Source organism: Malaclemys terrapin, chromosome 4 (assembly GCF_027887155.1).
Source record: "Malaclemys terrapin pileata isolate rMalTer1 chromosome 4, rMalTer1.hap1, whole genome shotgun sequence".
In the NCBI taxonomy this organism is placed as follows: Eukaryota; Metazoa; Chordata; order Testudines; family Emydidae; genus Malaclemys; species Malaclemys terrapin.
The window spans coordinates 121,326,661-121,347,410 of record NC_071508.1 but is presented as its reverse complement, the minus strand read 5'-3'; the positions used below and the strand labels follow the sequence as shown (position 1 = coordinate 121,347,410).

The 20,750-nt window shown below is 44.4% G+C and overlaps 2 protein-coding genes across 6 annotated transcripts in view; one reads left to right on the top strand and one right to left on the bottom strand.

Annotated features, from left to right (window-relative positions):
• The window catches only part of TDP1 (tyrosyl-DNA phosphodiesterase 1), a 116,011-nt gene extending 112,885 nt beyond the window's left edge, over positions 1–3,126 (bottom strand). Inside the window, exons 1-2 of one of the 3 annotated variants that reach the window (XM_054027193.1) lie at positions 3,019–3,126; positions 817–1,373 (exon numbers count right to left, since the gene is read on the bottom strand). In XM_054027193.1, coding sequence (XP_053883168.1) covers positions 817–1,369 — 553 coding nt within the window. In that variant the 5' untranslated portion in view covers positions 1,370–1,373; positions 3,019–3,126. Of the gene's footprint in view, positions 1–816; positions 1,374–2,943; positions 2,991–3,018 lie in introns of those variants that run through there. The other 2 variants (XM_054027194.1, XM_054027195.1) reach the window with 2 other exon arrangements.
• Positions 3,127–3,251: 125 nt separating this feature from the next.
• On the top strand, positions 3,252–20,631 carry EFCAB11 (EF-hand calcium binding domain 11). Of its 3 annotated transcripts, XM_054028700.1 has the most exons (7): positions 3,252–3,409; positions 5,659–5,754; positions 10,965–11,010; positions 13,809–13,910; positions 17,328–17,418; positions 18,825–18,919; positions 19,319–19,404. In XM_054028700.1, the coding sequence occupies exons 1-7, from the start codon at positions 3,350–3,352 to the stop codon at positions 19,324–19,326; spliced, it is 498 nt and encodes a 165-aa protein (XP_053884675.1). In that variant the 5' UTR covers positions 3,252–3,349; the 3' UTR covers positions 19,327–19,404. The 3 variants fall into 3 exon arrangements, with proteins under 3 accessions (XP_053884675.1, XP_053884674.1, XP_053884676.1); XM_054028699.1 differs by lacking the exon at positions 18,825–18,919 and having other exon boundaries at positions 19,319–20,631; XM_054028701.1 differs by lacking the exons at positions 13,809–13,910; positions 18,825–18,919 and having other exon boundaries at positions 19,319–20,631.
• Positions 20,632–20,750: the final 119 nt, after the last annotated feature.

The following is a 20,750-nucleotide window of genomic DNA, read 5'->3' as shown; positions in this document are numbered from 1 at the left end:
TGAGAATCCTCAGCATCTTGATTTACTCCTGTAAAATCTTGCAGTATGGATCCCTCAGACAACACATCAGCACTTTGGGAATACAACACTGGTGAGAATATTGGCTAAAGAATCAACCACACCCTGAGGCATGACTCTCTTCACTTAATTTCATTGTACACAAGCATAGGGCTACAAATATGTACACTCATATTGGTACAAGCACTTCCATGCTGCTAAAGGTCAGCCCACAAATCTCATACAGAAATAAATGCACACTGTATGACTATTTTAATTTGTAATTCATCAGATTTCTATTTAATTAAATACACACAGATTGTTAGTGTAACAGCTGAAGTTCAAGATGTACTACATATGTATTAAGAAATATGAAGTTATTTTTTGCACATCAGCTGTAACTGGCCTATTTATCTGGTATGGCATCTCTGAAGTGTCAATACTCCACACAGAAGGAGTTATTCAACCTTGGGTTGAACCCAGATTTCCAGTAATTTCTAGGACTGCCGATCCGAATGCTTTAAAAATTCAGCAATAATCGCAAATTTGGAGGGGTGTGTAATTCAGCCCCTAGGAAATGCACTTTATTCCTGGGAGCCTCCAATGGTGGGAGCTCCTTCCTATAGGACCCTAATAATGAATTAAAATCCTTCTCCCTCAGCAGAACCCCAAAAGGCAGCAACGCAAGCACCATGCAACCTCTCTCAGGTAGATGCTTCCAGTGACACACAAGGGTGTATTGTGTATTCCTTGCATTGGGAACTGGTACCAAAGGGTTATGGCCATGAAACACTGTTTCTGTAGGAATTAAACATTTACCTTTTATGTGAAGTGCTCCAGAGTTGTACTTAGACTTAATACCTTTGACTTTAGTGACAAAGAATCTGAAAGGGTTCCCTCCATTCAACAAATCCCAAGTGTCCTGGCCTTCACTTGCTACCTTATAATGTTTTTCTGGCTTTTGGCTCACTGGGAGCTCATCATCTTCAAATCTACGTGAAGGCTGCTTTTTAGGTGCACTATATTTCTCCTCTTTGACTGCTTCCTTTTGTGCATGTTGTGGCTGACCTTCAGATTCAGGCTCCTCATCACTACTTGAAAGGCACCAACCTAAACCTTCTTGGGAAGTTCTCTGGATTTTTGCTGGTGAAATTTCTGTAGAAAAACTTGTATCATTAAATTTCACAGGGGAGGCTTTTCTCTTGTGACCAACTTTTCTGGCCTCTGAACATGGGTACTGTGATCCACTAGTTTTGCCATGTCCACTGTGAGACAATGAAGATGTAGATGGCTTTTCAGCATCATTATTTTCTTCTGTACTTTCATCACTGCTAGATACCGTCCATTTCCCATGCTCACTTTCTTGAGACATGTTTCTGCAAAAAAATAAACAAATAAACACCACACAAACTGTGCTTTATGCCTACTGTACTTCTCACACGGGCGTTTTCCTTGTCAGAGCTTATTTACTCTTCACCATCCTGAACTTTCACCCTGACTTTGAGATTTTCTTATTTAAGGGGTCATCCAGAGAGCTTCTCACTTAGAAACCCTCCAAAAGTATGCAAGACTTAGGTTATGTCTACATATAAACTGCTACAGTGGAGTCACTCACTACAGCGACAGGAGGAATTCTCCAATCACTGTAGTTAATCCACCTCCCCAAGAGGCAATAGGTCTACAGAAGACAGAATATTCAGAATTCTTCAGTTGACCTAGTGCTGTCTGTGCTGGAGATTAGGTTGGTTTAACTACATAGCTCAGGGGTATGGATTTTTCACACCCCTGAACAATGTAATGTAGCTGGTTTGACCTAACTTTTTAGGATAGCTCTGGCCTTAAATCAAGAATTTATTTTAAGCCTGGGAGACAGACTGCAACACCTACTGACTTTTGCAATGGGACGGCTCATCAAAACGATAGGCTACTAACCAATGGGGAAACCACAATTAAAAAAAACAAGCTTGGGAAAAGAAAACTTTACTAAAAAGGCTGAAGTAGGAAAAGGGACTGAGGTTCAGATTAGTTAGTTTCATAACCAGTTCAGCTACTATCCTTAGTATACTGCACATGTAACAGCAGCCAGCAGGAAGTGAAAGGCAACTAGTTTATTAATCCAGGAGTCAAATAGACAAATGAAAGACCTGCATCAAAAGACAAACTGCAAGGCCAATAGCCCCTAATCTAGAGCCATGATGCCTATAGGAAATCAGCCAGTAACTAATAGCTGGATTGAGATAGCTGACACTTATTTGTAAAGAGAAAAAAAGATACAGTACATATAAATTGTATCTATTAGACTGTATCCCTCTTATATGTCACTTTCTGAATTGGCTCTCATTTTGCAAAGACTTGTACACATATTTAACTCGGCGGAGCTATTTGTATGTAAAGTTAAGCATGTATATGCGTTAGGGTTTGTCTACACATGGAATTATTCCAGAACAACATTCCGTGTGGACACATTTATTCTGAAATAAGAATGCCTTGCTTCTGTTTAGTGTAATTCACTTTGAAAATCTCATGTGTGTGTGTGTATATATATATATATATATATATATATATATATATATATGGTGTCCTTCCAGACCAGCTCCATGTAACACCTATTATGGTCTAAAGTCAAATCTGACTTTGACCCAATTAGCTGTCACGCACAGACAAACAAACCCTTAGACTGAAAGCGCTCCGGGGGGAGAATCCTGCCTTTGTCCAGCTCCCAGCTCAACACGGCCCTGGTCCCGCGGGGAGCTACAGCCAACCCACTCGGGACGAGACCCCCCAGGCCCAGCCCGACACAGGGAGCCCGCAGGACCATCCACCGCAGAGAGGCACAGTCCCATGCCCCCCACCCGCCTTCGCACGCCGCGGCCCAGCGCTCCCGGCACCCCGCGAAGATCGCTCCTGCCACCCGCCGGGGCAGTAGGTGCTTGAGGGCCGCTACACCTGGTGGTCCCGAGCTCCTGCGCCCTCCCCTGGCTCCGCAGGCCGGGCCTAGCGCCGCCCAGGTTCCTCACGCACCTGCGCCGCTCCGCCTCCGCGGGCTCAGGGACGCTGCTCACCAGAGCTCCGGCGCTGACTGAACCGTCCCGCGCAGAGCCGGGTCCCACCTCTTCCCGTTCCGGGGCGGGCTCCCTCCGGGTCCTATCGCCCGTCTGGTTCGCGTGGGTCCCTGACGGAGGGGTGGGGGCGGGGCCTGGAAAGCGGGGGCGGGACCATCCCAACCTCCTCAGCCAATGACGCCTTCCCCGCGCTCCGCACCAATAGCAGGCGGCGTTGTGGTTGCCCCGCGGAAGTTAAGCGAGGCGGGCGGGTTACTATAACGGAGAAGAGAGATAAGAACGGTTGTGTCATGTGCGCAGCCCCCAGCCGAGCGGGGAGCGGCAGGTCGAGCGGGGAGCGCTACGTGCGGGTAGGTACCGGTCCGGCGCGCCTCGTGAGGGGGCGGGATCCCCCATGCTCAGGGCGCGGGGCCGATTGGTTTGTAGGATCCGAGGATGCGGGGGAGGCGGGTCGCGGGGACACCTGGGCCCGCTCAGGTGGACCCAGAAGCGGCCCGACACTGACCGGGCTCAGCCGGGCAGCGGTCGAATGTTTCCAGGCAGTCACCCGGGCAGCTCCGCGGGGCTCGGGCGCAGGGGGCGCAGCGTGGGCTGCGGGCGGCCCTCAGCTCCACAGGCGCGTTGTGTCTGTTTCACTGGGACGGGGCTCGCCCTTGATCCCAGTCTCTCCCATGCCTCTGAAACCTCTCCGAGCTAGACGTGCTGGAAGGCGGCAGAGAGCTAGTGCCACAGCGTGGTGGTGGGGAGTAAATCCTGCTTCGCACCCACCGCTGGCCAGGACACCGGCGTCCGCACTTCAGCAGCCTGTGAGCCGCAGGTTTCCTACTCTTGAGGCTTTGACGAACCGTCCTGTTGTCTCCCACGGAGTTGAAGCAGCGCAATACGCACTCCAGAGTGTCCCTAATAAACCTAGTAACGCTTCATTTGGCCTTGATGCTGGTTCAGAGCAGGAGTAGTATTTGCGTAATCATTCCTTCAGTTCATTATTAATTACTACATGAAGTGCTCTGCTAATGAGGATAGTTGTACGACGGTTTAGAGGAAAGAGTGGGAGAAAAAGGGGTTTAAATTAATCAAATTAAGAACACCGCCTACATCAAAACTGGCTCAGCATAGCAAAATGAAGTGACATAGGATTTGATTCCTTCTGTATTCTAATTTACTACAAGCCCATGACTACAGCTAACAAAGAATGTAACTGCAAGCCCCTGTTATCAGAATGCTGATGAAATAGGCAAGTTACACCAAGTAACTTGGTAATGAAAGGCATGAACAAATAGAAATTTCATTGCACATTTTTTTTCTTAAAGCCCTTAGAGTGATAGACAGCAGCCCTGTGTCTTTTTTTTTTTTCTTTGTTCTTTTACATTCCCACCTGGAATAGCTCATAAATATATTCCCCCCTCCTCCCCCAATATTACCAAAATAAAAGTGGAACCCATGTTGTGGTTTGTTATCAGCACTTATGGGAGAAAATCCCTCATTAGAATTGTATGATTCAAAATACGTTATTTACGTTAACCTTCCTCTTAATACATGTGTGGAAAATGCACTGGGTTTTTTTCTGAAATGCTAGTTTCTCTGAAAAGATTTGCTCCTTCCTGATTATGAACCATGGCTGTTCCCCAACCATTTGTTCATGTTGTGGCCTAAACCTGCATTGTGACTTAAGTGGAAGTTAAAGATGCTCAGTACTTTAAAGAGAAGCTCAGAGCTTCATAGGAGCAGGTCTTTTGTGTAAGTTGGTTTCCAGGAATCTGTTCAAAATGTTAGGCCTGGTCTACATTACACAGTTAGGTTGATGTAAGGTGCCTTGTATCAACCTAGCTGCGGAAGGGTCTTCACTTAAATTTGGCTCCTGCTAATGTAAGTGCCTCTCTATGCTGATTTAGTAACACCACCTCCATGAGTGGCATAGAGTCACACTCGATGTAATTAGGTTGGTGTAGTGTCAGTGCAGACACTGTGTTGCTTATGTCGACTGATACAGGTCTTCAGAAGCAATCCCACAATGCCCAACATTGACAATACAATAGGTACAAGTACTTCTGGCTGGTGAGGATGTGTACTGCTGACACAATGAGCCAAGTGTGTGCACACTCAAGCAATTTAATAATTGTGGTGGCTGTATGGTGACATTAGTTAGGTTGACATAATTTTGTAGTGTAGACATGGCCTTAGACTCCCACAAGGTCCTAAATTTTGCCAGATATTTATGCACAGTTAAAATGAAAAGAATATAAATCACACTAATAAGAAAACATTTTTGATGTAGTGAATTAATAACAATTTACTAACTGGAAAAAAGTTTTTATATTTAAAGACATCAAGCTGAAATTTAGGGTTGTGGGTTTTTTGTTTTGTTTTTTAATGAGCTAAAAGCAGTAGTATTCCACTGGCCGTGAGTCACCTTGTGAGATACGGCGTGCAAAACATTTTCAGGCAGCAATATGATTTTTAAGTTGCAGGTTTTAAATGTGATATCTTTTTCCAAATAAGTATTTGTTTATTTCTCACACACAGTTTTAATAAGTAATAACAGTAACTTCAGGTCAGATGTCCTGTTGTTTCTTAATGGAAATCTATTTACTTTCTTTAGGTTTTTGAAGCATGTGATGAAGATAAAAAAGGATATTTAAGCAGAGAGGACTTTAAGGTCGCTGTAGTGATGCTATTTGGTTACAAACCCTCAAAGGTATGGCTTATTTTTTTTCTCCATCATGTCTTAAAGACTACATTTATAAGGATATATCATTATTAAGAGCATCGTATGCAAAGTAGTCTAATAGATCCAGTTGGGCAGAGCTGTTACAATTCATGACGTTAACAGAAGTATAGTCTGATTCTTAGAAGTCAGGTGTCAGCTGTGTGTGTGTATTTAAAAACAAAAGGCCCAAGCTATTAATTTTCATGTTGTGAATTTTGTCACTATCCACATTAATTTTGCAAAATCCTGCTCTGAGGGTGTACAAGGTGGGTGGGAAAAGAGAGGTAGTGAGCCCTGCTTAGTTTAAAGTGTGATATGAGAGCCAAATGATTGTGCATTAATATACACACAGGCCATTTGCTTATTTCATGATGCTCTTTGAGAAGAAATTACTGCCTGTTACAATAAGTAAACACATATTCGTGGAGTCACTTACGGCTCCAAGAAGTGCAAAATGTACTTCTTCAACCTTGCCTTTTCTGACATATAAACACAGCAGCATGCACTTTGTTTATTTTAAAGCCTACCAAAATACTATGCAACATACACATTTTTTTGTCTCCGGAGAGGATGAGAGAGAGAATAAAATACATGTGCGAAATGTTAGTCTTGTCGCTTCTTACAGTGTTGGAATGCAGTCATATACTTTGGGGATGGGAATGGTACCTGAGCAGAATAGATAGAGCATGTATAAAAGATGATACAAACATGGTGTTGTATGTAATCACTGAAATAAATGTATCTGTGTCCATCACCATGTTACTATCCAGACGCATGTTTACACGTGTAGCTGGTTAATCTTGCGTAGTGTCCACTTAATAAGGAAATAAAGTACTGTGCACTATGTTAATTTCTCAACCAGCTTCTCCCAATTTATTAAAGCAGTCACTCTTCATGGAGGCCTGCATGTGCTGCAAGCTAACTTCAAACCACTTGTCACTCATTTAAGTGCTAAAAAAGTATCCTAAAAATTTTAGTGTTGTTTTCCCCCCATGATCAGATTACTTAAAAATAACAGAATAGAATTTTACCAAACTTTACAAAAATATTCTCCTCAGCTGGCTTGCAGCGTAGGGGAGGGAGGGGGAGCCTGCACCCCGACTCCTCGCTCCTTCTCCCTCCCTCCTGCTTCCAAAACGCCGCAAGCCAGCTGATTGCCCTGGGCAGAGGGAGGCGGGAGGAGCAAGGACTTGGCGCACCTCCACTCCCTCCCCTACCTCCTGCCGGCAGCAATCAGTTGGCTTGTGGCGTTTTGGAGGCAGGAGGGCGGGGGAGGAGCGAGGACTTCAGCGCGCAGGCTCCCCCTGCCGCCCGAATGCGGCAAGCCAGCTGATTGCCGTCGGCAGGAGGGAGGGGGAGCCTGCGCGCCGAGTCCTTGCTCCTCCCTCCTGCCCGGGGCAATCAGCTGGCTTGCCGCGTTCGGGAGGGAGGGGGAGCCTGTGCGCCAAGTCCTCGCTCCTCCCTCCAAAATGCCGCAAGCCAGCTGATTGCCGCCAGCAGGGGGAAGAAGGGGAAGGCACTGATCCTCGGAGTCTGCTGGCGGGCGGGAGGCGCTGCGGGGGAGGGGGCCGTAGGGAGGCTGCCAGCTGTGGAGAAGGAAGGCAGCCAAACAACGTAACCGTGGAGCATTGCACAACTTTAAATGAGTATGCTCCCTAATTGATCAGCAACGAAACAACGTTAAGCGGGACGACTTTAAGTAAGTCCATTTGAGTTCAGTTAAACATATATTTATTTTTGAAAGATTGGGGACTTAGTTAGAATTGGTGTACTCTTTGGCCTTGTCTACACTACATAGTTTTGTTGACGAAGTCAGTTTTTGTCAACAGAATAGTGGCAGTTTACACACTACAATGCTCCTCCTGCCAATTTAACTCTCCTGATATGCTGACAAAATAAAACCACCTCAATGAGAGGTGCATTGCTTTTTGCAGCAAAGTCAGATTGACAAAGCATCAGTGTAGACACTGTGCTTGCTTATGTCACCATAAATGGCCTCCAAGAGGTGTCCAACAATGCCCATGCTGACCGCTCTGGCCCACAGTTCGAACTCTGCTGCCCTGCAGCCTGGTACACAGGCATCTGCCCTTCCCCCTTTAAAGGATTGGAATTTTTGAAATTCCACTTCCTGTTTGCTCGGTGTGCAGACCTCACATTGCATCTTCCCAGCTGACCATGGCGGCTCCACACAGCAAACTTTTCTGGAGGTACTTGCCAATCTTTTGCTAAAGGTTCCTTAGCAGTGCTGCTTTTTTTTCCTTCCCCCACTATAGGAAACTTTGCGGTGCCAGTCAGTAATCACTTCTGCAGGGACCAAAGCGGCACACAGGCAAGCAGCATAGGTACCCAGTCTGAAGCCGCACACATGCAGGAGATGCATCCTTGTTTACCCTCCGGAGTGAGATACCAGCTTGAATTTATCCCCACCTGTGGAAAACGGTGGCAGAATTTACAATAGTGTCCCTAGTCACTTGCACTGATCCCCTTTTAAAAAAAACCACCTAGACCCTTGGCTCCATCTTGGACCCTCTCTCCCCTGGGCTGAACTCACCATGTTTAGTGCTGTTGCTGAGCTGTGTGCTTGCCAAGGGAGAGCGAGAAAGAGATGTATTTAACTATTATGATTCAATGCTGTGAGTGCACTCACAATACCGCCTCTGTTCGTTGTTTCCTGTGCTCTGGAGGGGAACTTCCTACACACCAATGGAGTGCCTCCATCAGACAAGGAGGCAACCCAGGAGCATAAGGAGGATATGTTTAGGGAGGTGCTCCGATCATCTGATGCCGCAGATCATGATCACAGAGCGCGGAGAGAGACAATTAATGAAAAATTGAAAATAGCCTGGAAAGGAAGCAGCACCAAGAGCGTATTTTAGAGGAGTGGGAGCGGATGATAAAACTGATGCACGACCAAACAGAGATCCTGAAGTCCCTGATTGCACTGCAGTCAGAATATGTGTGCTTGCCTTCCCCTGCAGCCTATACAGAACTGCGTGCCACGCCCTCCCCTGGCCCGTCGCAGTAGCCCCTTCACTTCACCCCTTTGGACAGGTAATGATAGCTGGATTTGAACACAGCTATGAGTGCCTCCTTTAAGAGAGTGCTTCTCAGAGTCATCTCCCTTGCAAGAAATCAAATCCTGTGTATTGGTTATTGCTGTTTAATAAAAATACACTCATCGAAAGAAAATGAATCTTTATTTTTTCCTACACACAATGGTTGCTGCTGGAATTCATACACAGTGGCAATTGGCACATTTGCAAACTATAAATCATGCTCAGGAAGCAATCCTCACAAGGGTTATTCCAGGTGGCAAGTAAACAAGCCTGACTGAATGCATTATATAAAGACATATTACTGGGGCTCATTGTCAAAATGCTGCTACAAAGCCTCCCTCATTCGAATAGCCCCCTTTTTGAGCCCCTCTAATAGCCCTGGTGTCTGGCTGCTCCAAATCAGCTGCCATCTGATCTGCCTCCATGCTCCACCCGTGGGGAAACTTTTCCCCCTTACCGTCACAAATATTATGCAGAGTACAGCAGGCTGCTATGACCATGGGAATATTTTCCTCACTGAGGTCTAACCTGCCATAAAGGCAGCACCAGTGAGCTTTTAATCTGTCAAACACCCATTTGTCGGTCATTCTGCACCTGCTCAACCAGTTGTTGAAGCACTCCTTGCTGCTGTCAGCTTCTCATGTAAGGCTTCATGAGCCATGGAAGTAAGGGGTAGATTAGGTCTCCCAGGATCACTGTGGGCATTTCAATATCCCCCACTGGAATTTTCTGGTCTGGAAAGAAAGTCTCTGCTTGCAGCTTTCTGTATATGCCAATATTCCTGAAGGTGTGTGCATCATGAACCTTTCCTGACCACCCCGCATTGTTATCAGCAAACCAACCCTGGTGATCCACAAGTGCCTGCCGTACCATAGAGAAGCAGCCCGTTCTATTGATGTATTCCATCGCAAGATGGTCCAGGGCCAAAATTGGAATATGCGTGCCGTCTATCACTCTGCTGCAGTTAGGGAATCCCATTGTCACAGAGCCATTCCCCATTTCTCACACATTTCTCAGAAACACAGCCCTTTATAGCAGGATGTGATTAATGGCCCTGCACATTTGTGTAAACGCAACCCCCGTGGTGGACTTCCCAACTCCAAACTGATTCATGACTGATAGTAACAGTCTGGAGTTGCCAGCTTCCACACAGTGATCACCACACACTTTGCCACTGAGAGGGCTCCTCTCGTTTTGGTGTCCTTGTGGAAGGGCAGGGGCAAGCTCCGTACACAGTTCCAGGAACGTGGCTTTGTGCATCCAAAAGTTTTGCAGCTGCTGCTTGTCATACCATACCTGCATAACAATGTGATTCCATCGCTCAGTGCTTTTTTTTTTTCCGAGACCAATAGCAACAGTCCACTGTGTGCAGCTATTCCATGAATGCCAAATGTAATCTGGAATTGTTTCTTTCCGTGGCACCCAGCAGGGCAGGCACCGCAGATTCCTGTTTGGATTCACAGCTCAGAAAATATTGTATGATCAGCTGCATTGTGTTAATAACCATTATCACAAGACTGGTGAGCAGTGCAGGATCCATGGTTTTTGGGCAGAGATGGCAGGCACACACTTTACAGGGACTTGAAAAACGGTGCAGAGGGTAGTCAGAAGCCCATAGAATGATGGGACAGAAAAAACTGCATCTTTGGGATGGTAAACCCCCATCCATAATGCCCTGCAATCCATTCCCACAACTCCTAGCAGCAGAAAGTGGCACGTTGCACAGTGGGATAGCTACCCACAGTGCACTGCTCTTTCAATGCTAGAGCACCAACTGTGGATGCGCTCTGCCGACACAAGGAGCATTGTGTGAACATACACAAGCGATGTAATTATAGTGGTTTCTGATTGTCGGAGTAACTTGCGTCAACTTAACTCTGTAGTGTAGACATAGCCTTTGGCTTCTTTTCTGGTCATAGACACACAAATGTTTAATGGGAGGGGAAGTATTGATATTTAAGCTATAGTACTGAACTAATGCTGCAGATGATTTTACAAGATATGCTGTTAAATAGTTATGTGATCAGAATTGAATTCCATTAATTACAGTTGATACAAATTGAAATGACTATAATGGATCAAATTCACCACATGGTGTAAGCAGGTTCAACAATATTGCCTGGTATATTTTCTCTGTTCCAGGTGGAGGTGGATTCAGTAATGGCCTCAGTGCAACAAAAAAATTCAGGTAATATGCAAACAGGTTTTCCTTTCTCTCTAGTCTGTTCTCATTCATGACTTCTGTAATCTAAAAATTAGGTTATAAAGACTTTTAAAAGAACTTTTAAATATTATTTTTATGTAATTTATTTCATTTATTTATTTATTTGCTACAGATTAATTACAGAGATTTACAGAGGCTGTTGAAGAGTCAGGATTATTTAATTGCTAAATTCTTGGGACTCATATGATGAAAATTCGCTTTTGTCTTTGGTGCAAGACTGGCAGTTTTCCAGGAAAAACTAATTTAGGGCAGGCAATGGTAAATACCAGTTTAAAAAAAGAAAATAATTACTAGAATATACTAATGAAAATTACTGAAAAAATATTTAATGGGTTGATAGTTTTTTTGGCATATATAATATTGAAAACAGAAATATGAGTCATGGCATATAAATTCCTTGAGAAAATACCAAACCAAAATGTATAGATTCATAGATTCATAGATTCATAGATTCTAGGACTGGAAGGGACCTCGAGAGGTCATCGAGTCCAGTCCCCTGCCCGCATGGCAGGACCAAATACTGCCTAGACCATCCCTAGTAGACATTTATCTAACCTACCCTTAAATATCTCCAGAGACGGAGATTCCACAACCTCCCTGTGACATTCCAATCTTCAGTATTATGTTACATATATTAGTATTACCCTTACTGCAGTTGTACTTTTTATTTGTAGAACCCTAAATTAATTTCTGAATCTACTGCCTTGTGTAACCACAATTTGAATATGTAACTAAAGCTAAGTATAATACAGTGTGCATTAATGAAACAGTTTTTAAAATAGAAAATGCCTAGAACTGGGACTAACTTGTTTTTTCCCTGAGCGGTAAAAGCCCATTATTTTACCTGGTAAAAACCACCTTAGGTATATACTATACCATCCCTGCTTTGGTGTAGATGTATTGACTCAAAATTGAGGGTGTTTTTTTTTTTTTCTTTTTTTTTTTTTAAAGAGGAAGACTTTACAGATTAATTGAAATGGTCTCTTAAATTGTAAGTGGAAAGAGGTGGCTTTTAACAAATAAATGCGCTTCTGCAGTACATGCATCCCAAATACAGCAGCATTGTGCTAGAGTATGAGAATCTGAAAATGAAATAGACAGAAGCTGACTAGAAAGAAATGTAAATCTGGCTAGTCTGTTTTCATAATCTAAGTTGAGAGAAATGCAGGAAGTAAGCAAAGCATGTATTGGTAAGTGATGAAAATTGTCTGACAATGTCCCTCTACCACTGTTCCATTTTTTGTCTGTTGGATTGATAAACAGCAGTGGAGTCTTATCTGCAAAACTAAGTCCAGACACAAGCATAAAGTTAACTGTTTACTTGGGTTTTTAGATTATGGATTTTTAAGTGTCCAGTTGACAGATGAGACAACACTTTATTTCTACCTAGAAATGTGGCTTTTTATGTATTGAGGTAGTTTTGTGCTCTGTAGTTATATTAGATAAAAAGCCAGTGCTAAGAGATCAATGAATGGGCAGCACAGTACTGTAGGGGTCGTTCTTTAACAGGAAAATTGTATACTATAATTTTCCAGTCTTATGTGCCACTTTGAAAGAGAAAATAAATAAATGGATTGCAGCCCTTGTTGCTTTTCTAAGGTTTTACTTCCGTAGTTATCCAATTGAAAGGGATGTTGCTCAGGCAGGCAAGTTCAATGTGTTTAGGCATCCCTTGTTATTAAAGAAATTGTGTATATACAGAACCTAGTAGTTGAAACCAGCATGTGTCTATAATTCTAGAAACTGAGAATGTAATGGTTTTTAATGTGATGTTTTCAAGAAGCAGTAATGAAAAAAACATTGGGAACCTGAGAACTTGTAGTTTAAGGTTTGAATTGAGACAGTAGGTGGAGCTGAAGGAGCTATGCTTCTGAACCATATTAGAAATAAATTGATATGGAAAAACTGTAAGAAAAAGAAACCACAGAGGTCTTGTTATATTTGTTTAAAAAAGCTAGCTAATACAGTGACATCGTCCTTTATAAATCATTTCAATTGTATAAAATAGGTCTAAATCTGTATATTTCACAGGTATAAGGCACAAGATTAACCTACATGAGAATTCTGAGTTGAAATTACATTTATTTCTGTCTTGACTTGTTCTATTTTTAAAAACTAGGGCATACATTTTTTCCTAAGATTTCTTTTTTTATACATGTACTTTGCTTTCAGAAATACCAGACAGTTAATTAGGGTTGGATTTGACAAACTATATTTGCATTCCAACCTCTTTTATTTAACTCTCACTAAAAAAATCAGATACATTTGTTTCTAAGTACATTTACACAATCTGTAATAAGCAATCCAGTGTTACCATGCAATTTTATTAGGAGACTCATAGGAAACCAAACCTGAGGCTACAGAGCATTTCATAGGGTTTAGACAGTGCTGGGAATGATGCCAGCTACATTGTTTGTGCAATACACTCTATGCCTTTATTTGTGGAATGTAAGTGCTATTGACTTTGGAGAGACCACTTCTTTGTCCTGTTCTCCCAGTCTAAGGCAAGATGGCATTGTAGCCAAAAAGACCAGGTAAATGGAAATATAATTTGAGGAGAAGTTGAATTTTGCAAATCTCTAGTAGAATATTTTCACATAACCTAACAATATGAAAGATACTGTAATTGTTTCAATTCTTGTTCTTATCATTAATAATAAAGCAGTTACAATTATATTGCCTGAGTCATTCATAGTTGCAGTGGGCAAATAAAGCAGAGGGGGTTTTTGTGGGAGGTATATTCACATTTTCCATTTTTCTAGGTATATTACTTGAAGAATTTTTAAAACTTATGAGTACAAAGAAGGCTGCACAACTACACCATAGTGAAATAAGGCAGATATTCACAGCTTTTGACATGCAATGTAAGTTTTTCTTCCCTGCAGAGTTTTTTAAGAGAGACTTCCGTACTGAAGCAAATATGCAAAATAAAGCATTAATACAAAGCAAAATGTATTTGGGCAGTATCCTAGATGGGAGTTTTCCAGCCCTATCTTCCGATGTTTCTCTGTTTCCAAGTAAAGTAACTAATATAGTAGGGTTACCATACGTCCGGATTTTCCCGGACATGTCCGGCTTTTGGGGGCTCAAATCCCCGTCCGGGGGGAAATCCCCAAAAGCGGGGCATGTCCGGGAAAATCGGGAGGGAGGGCTGGGCCGGGGTCCCGGGGCCGGGCGCGCGGTGCCGGGCCGGGGTCCAGGGGCGCAGTGCCGGGCCGGGGCCGCGGGGTCGGGCCGCCGGGGGGGTGCGCTGGGCCGCGGGGTCGGGCCGCCGGGGGGGTGCGCTGGGATGCGGGGCCGGGAGCCGGGGGGTCGGGCCGGGAGCTGGGCCGCCGGGGGGGGGTGCGCGGGGCCGGGGGGTGCGCTGGGCCGGGGGGCCGGGCCGCCGGGGGAGTGCACGGGGCCGGGGGGGTGCGCTGGGCCGCCGGGGTCCGGCCAGCAGTGCTGGGTGGGCCGGGGGTGGTCGGCCGGGGGCCAGGGCCGGCACCCCAGGGCCCGAGCCGACCCAGGCTGGAGCCGCTGGGGGGGCCAGCCTGGGCCGCACCTCCTCCCCCCACACCCCCCCTCACCTGCTCAGGCTTCCCGCGAATTAAATGTTCGCGGGAAGCAGGGGAGGGGGCGGAGACTTTGGGGAGGGGGCGGGGCTGGGGGCGGGGCCAGCCTTTTGGAGGCACAAAATATGGTAACCCTATAATATAGTAATGGCATTGCAGGTAGATGATTAACAGAAGGAGGGACAGCAGGCAGTTGAGGCCAGCAGTAGGCTCCCAGGTTCTCAGTTCCACCACATGCTTCTCCAGTTTTTGAAGAAAACCATCTCTAGCTATTCACCTACCCTGACCCCAGTTACTGTTACCACTATCGTATCTCCATCCTGATTATTGGAACTCCCTCGGGACCCTCTTCTTCTAATATTTCCCTGCTCACTCATGCACACCACTTGCGCTGCTGATTCCTCTCCCAGGAGATGGGAGGGAATCTTCCCTTCCCCTGCCTGACAGATGAAGAGGAAGAGACAAAGCAGCAAGGATCATCTTCTATGGCTTATTCTGGGACCCAGGCTTGGTAGTTCTTTTCCTTTTCTGGTAGGCTATGGGGATGGAATGTGATTCTTCTCCTCCCCTCCCCACTCCCCTTACCAAAGAGGAGAGAAGCTTGAGAATAGGGCCAGTGAACCAAGGGCATGTAACATTTATACTATCCTTTCAATGTGATTTTTTTTTTTTTTTTCTGTCTGTCCCTGGCCTGAAACAGGCTTGGCCCATGGGGAATAGAGGGAGGGCCAGGTGCTGAAATGAGTCAGTCAAGCATCCTCTGAAGCTTGATCAGGACACACAAGAAAATGAGAACAGACACAGAGATAGATTTTAAATGGCAGGCTGCAACTTTATTAAAATTTAACATTGGATAGGCGCACTATCTGCCCCATCTTCCCATGCCAGGCATTTTAGGTAGGTTCTGTAAACCCTACACTGGACATCTATCATATGGCTCATAGCTCAGGATAGACTATCCAGTGCCTACCCCAAAGGATTCAGCTTGCTCTGCTGAATCTTCTCACCTTTCCCCCAGCAAGGGGGACAGAAGGGACAGACAGACAGGGACTGCAGGCTGCAAGGACTTCAGGTCACCCCTTTTCCATAGGCCCAGGTCCATAGCAAAATCCCATGTTTCTTATTTTCTGATCACTATCCCTTTGGCCTTTTATCCATCCTGGACGCTGGCTGCAAGTTGCACCAAATTAACATAAAGCAACCTAGAAGTACAATTCTTATAACTCCAGAACTACAAGGAGGGAACGTGGGTTCATCTAAACATGGGGCAAGAGGCCTGCTAAACCTTGGGCCAGGATTTAAATAAATGATGGTGGGAACCAAGGACCAATTAGTTCACATCTCTCTAGCTGTCCAATGAACAGTGGAAAGAGGCACCTACCCCTATATATTCTCCCGTTTTTATCCAAAGTTGTCAGGCATCTTGTGTATCCAATCCGGTTTCCCATCTGTTAAATTGATGGGTAGCATTCTTGTCCTGACCCGCTAGAAGCTGCTTCATAAAGCTTTTTAAAGAGGCGTACGCACCTCAGCAGCTACCCCATGCTCTTTTGTTTTGTCCATCATTGTCTCTCTCTCTCTCTCCCTCCTCCCCATACGTACCCAATGACAACCCTGTTTGAGTTATTGCTTTCTCTTTCATTTGGATCCTGCAGTGAAGTCATAGGCCTTGTCTGCACCTAAAAGTTAGTTTGACATAGCTATGGAAGTGAGGAGTGTGAAAAAAACACACCTTTGAGCACCGTAAATATGGTGACCTAGCCCCCAGTGTAGATGCAGGTATGTTTACAGAAGAATGCTTCTGCCATCTTAGGCACTGTCATTCAGAGAAGTGGTGTTCCTATATCTTTCAGCAGTATAGACTGTGTTTACGCTACAGGGTTATGTCGGCATAGCTACAGCAACCTAATTCGGTAGTATAGACATTCCCATAATCATAGGTGGTTGGTCTCTTTCGTGGACTTTGTTCTGATGTTATATATTCAGTATCATAACTTCATTGCAGAATTAATCTAGAAGAGAAAATGTACTGTGAGGGAAACCTTGTTTAAATACAACTCTACATGTGGAATTTTGATAACTAGCAAATATGGGAAGAAAAATTGTGAAACACATGTAAAAGGTAATTTTAGTATATTTTAAAGTGTGCATTTGAAAGTTTCCCCAGTATAAAAGTTTATTTTCAAAATGACAGTTTTTAAAATTAATTCTTAAATATGAAACAGTACAGTACAGATGCTGCAGGTGTAATTTCTTTGAATGGAGTTTTTGGTAGCATACACCAAAATGACAGTACAAAATCATTCTTGAATCACTCATCTTTTGACACCCCCCACTACCCTACGCTATGTGGATCCTAGCCATTTCCTAAAATACTTCGGTTGAAATTATAATAATTTAGAATCCTAGAATATCAGGGTTGGAAGGGACCAGGAGGTCATCTTGTCCAACCCCCTGCTCAAAGCAGAACTAATTCCCAGGCAGGTTTTTTGCCCCAGATCCCTAAATGGTCCCCTCAATGATTTAACTTACAACCCTGGGTTTAGCAGGCCAATGCTCAAACCACTGAGCTATCCTCCTCCCCTTCAAAGAGTGTACTTAGATTCTGAAAATCTACTGGACAGGCTTATAAATATTAATGTATTAAAAATTTGATGTTTGGTTCTTGAGCAAGCATAAGTCTTCATAGTATTTTTTTTATCTTATTTTCCCACTTCTTTAAACAAGATAGAGGATTTTTGACTTTGGAAGATTTCAAAAGAGCCTTCAATTCCATTGCTCCAAAATTACCTGAAAGGATCATAGTTGAAGCTTTCAGGTAAGACAAACATAAAAGTCTTGTTTGATTCTTGTTCTTAGATAGCAGTCTTTCATTTTCTCTTAATTCAAATATATGAAACATTTGGAAACCATAGGTTATGTTCTAGAGCAAAAGATACAAGCTTCAGCATGTTCTTGTTTCAACATCCTTGTATATTACTCTTGTGGGGATTCTGCGCCAATGTGGGGGCACAGAATTCATGTGGCCTGCATTTTTCTGTGGGCCCCGGGCAGAAAAATGCAAAAAAAAATCTGCCGGTGGACACATGCCTCTTGCCCGGCAGCGCATCTGTTCCAGCATGCCTGGAGCAGCCTCAGAGACGGGACAGGGGGGCTGGGTGTGCGTGCCTGCCTGCATGATCACCGTCAGGGGCAGGCGGGGCTGTGCGTATGTGGGTGCCAACAAGCGAGAGAGTGAGAGTCTTTCCCTCCCCCTGGCCACTGCAGCTCTCTGGCATGTAAGGGTAGGGCTTTTTATGCATGAGGCAGGTTAGAGGCACTAATGTAGCAGCCCTGCCTTAATTGATTCATTCTCTGAGGCACTAGCAGCCTGACTGTGTAGTTAGTAACATTGTTCAACTTACTCAGGGCTGGCGCAACCCATTAGGCGACTTAGGCAGTCGCCTAGGGTGCTACAATTTGGGGGGTGGCGACCGCGGCGGTATTTCGGCGGAGGGACCGTCCGCCGCCTCTGTGGGGGGTGGCATTTCGGGGCGGGACCTTCCACCGCCTAGGGCGGCAGAAAAGCTGGCGGCGCTCCTGAACTTACTGTTGATGGTTAATTGAGTTCATTCTCTGAGGCAGAAATGTAGTGCCTGACTTTTAATGTTAATGTTTCTATTGTTAGTCGACTGTTCCCATTCTTAGTCAATTCCCCCAGGAGCATAAAATCTGTGAAAGTTTTTAAGGCCCCTGCATTGCCAGAGTGATGTAAAGGAGCCTTAATATAAATGACAGTAAGGGAATCCTCAACTAGGAAGGTCTATGTGCTTTCTCACTTTTTTCCTGTGCCAAAGTGGCACAGTGGGGTTAGATTACAGGTAAGGGTTTATTTTACTTACCCATTTTAAAAAAAAAAAAAAGACTTTGAGGGCAAAATAAAGTGTTTACCAAGCAGTCAATAAAATGTCAGGACAATCAGAACCAAGCACTTCCCAAAGTACCCAGCCAAGTCCAGACGAAGTTACCAAAGGGCAAAGGGATATTCATTCTTTTGTATGATGTGAATGGCCATCACATCACACATCAAAAACAGCTATGCCAGCTTCTCATGCTCGAGAATTCCTTACAAAACTGCATGCGGATGGGGACAAATTATTTTGCACATTGTGCAATGTTGTTCTCAATTATGACTGACGGTCTGTAATTGTGGGTCATTTTGCATCAAAAAAACACAAACTGAAGGAAGATGTGGCTCAAGAGGAAGGCAGAAATAAACGTCAGAAGACCATTACGATTCATTGAAAAACAAAACAGCGTCAGAAAAAGAATATGTGGAGGTGAGTGGAAATATAGGAAAATGTTGTTATAATACAGAAAAATAAGATAAGTAGCATAGCACAGTCATAGTGATGGGATCTCTTCACTTGCTCTGAGAACTTGAATAGACAGCTCTGTTTTTAAACTACTTTTTTTTGTAAGTGATGACTACATGATTATTTACTTGGTCCTGCTAGTGAAGGCAGGGGGCTGGACTCCATGACCTTTCAGGGTCCCTTCCAGTTCTATGGGATAATATATGGAGATATACCTATTATTACTATATATAAATATAAATTAAAGTCTAGAAATTCAGAAATTAATCTTAGATTAATACATTTATTCATATATTTAAGATGTTACATGGATGGTAAATATTTGTTCTCACTGAAGATTTATCTAACTACTTGCACTTTCAGATTTGTAGAGCCATGGGTGAAGACACTAGCAGGTGCCAACATCCCCTTGTCAAAGACTGACCACCCACTTGTGAGAGAATTTCTTGACAGCAGGGTCTGGAATGGTGGTACAAATCTTGCTAGGACACAACTGACTGAGACATACTTACCTGAAGTGTACCTCAAAGAAAAGGAAAACTAAAAACTGAAGCTAAAGACAAAAAATTGCTGTTATCTTTGAATGTTATGATGATGAGGCAAGATAAATTCTGAATGTACCATTTGCACCATTACAACCTGATTTCAGTGGGCATATTAACTTTTTTGGTGGATACAGTGTTTTTAGATGCTGTTAATCACTCAACTGTTTCACAGGCTGTAGTCAAAGCAGTAAATGAGTACCAGATTGATTATGAAAATGTTGTAGTAATTGATACTGACAATGCTAGTTACGTGAAAAAGACATTTGATCCTGAGTTTTCTAAACTGTTTCCAAATTCTGTTTGGCACATATTGTTAATTTAATCGGTGAATCATTTAGAAAGCCTTTTTAGATGGTTGATACATTTGTAAGGTGCTTCAAAAATATGTTCTATAACTCTGGTAGTAGGAAAGAGAGGTACTTCCATTTCATGAACCAGAAATTACAAGAGGAGTCTCCAGATGTCAAAGCATCCATGCCTCCTAGCAGGGCCGTCCCTAGGTATATGCAGCATACACAGCTGCGTAGGGCACCAGAAAATTTGGGGCACCATTCCCCTCGCTGGTCGTGGCTGGAATCCTCTCTTCTCTGGCCCCTCCCCAATGCTGGGCTGGTGGACTTCTCCCCGACCCTGTCCCCTCCTTCCTCAGTTGGCCGAGGGCCAGGACAGGAGGAGCGAAACTTCCACGTGAGTCAGGGGTGGGGGTGAGTGAAGGGGGGGACTTAAACAAACACACACACACACAGTCTCTCTCACACACAGACTGGCTCTTACACCCACATACAGTGTGCCTCTCACGAGTCACAGTTCCCCAATACAGATTGTGTGTCACACACACACTCTGTCACACAGTCCCATAACACACAATCTCTTTCTCTCGCGCGCACACACACACACAGAGTGACATGTACTGGCTCGCTCTCTCTGTCACACACATAGACACACACACTCTGTTGTTATTACTCCTTGGTACTTCCTGTCAAAATGCTCGTGGTGAGCCAGGAGTGGCGAGGAGCTGCAGGAGGGCCATGGGCTCTGGCAAGATGCAGCCCCCATGTGACCATGCGAAGCCTGCCTTGAACCACTGATGCAGCATCTGCTGCATATGAAGCACGGTGTGCGTCAGCAATGGAGGGGTTCTGGGGGTCTGCGGGTGGGGGTGGTGGCTGTGCCACTTCGACACACTGGGGTCAGTGGACTGCCTTGAGTGGAGCTTAGGGGCACCAGTTTAATAATACTGCATAGGGCCC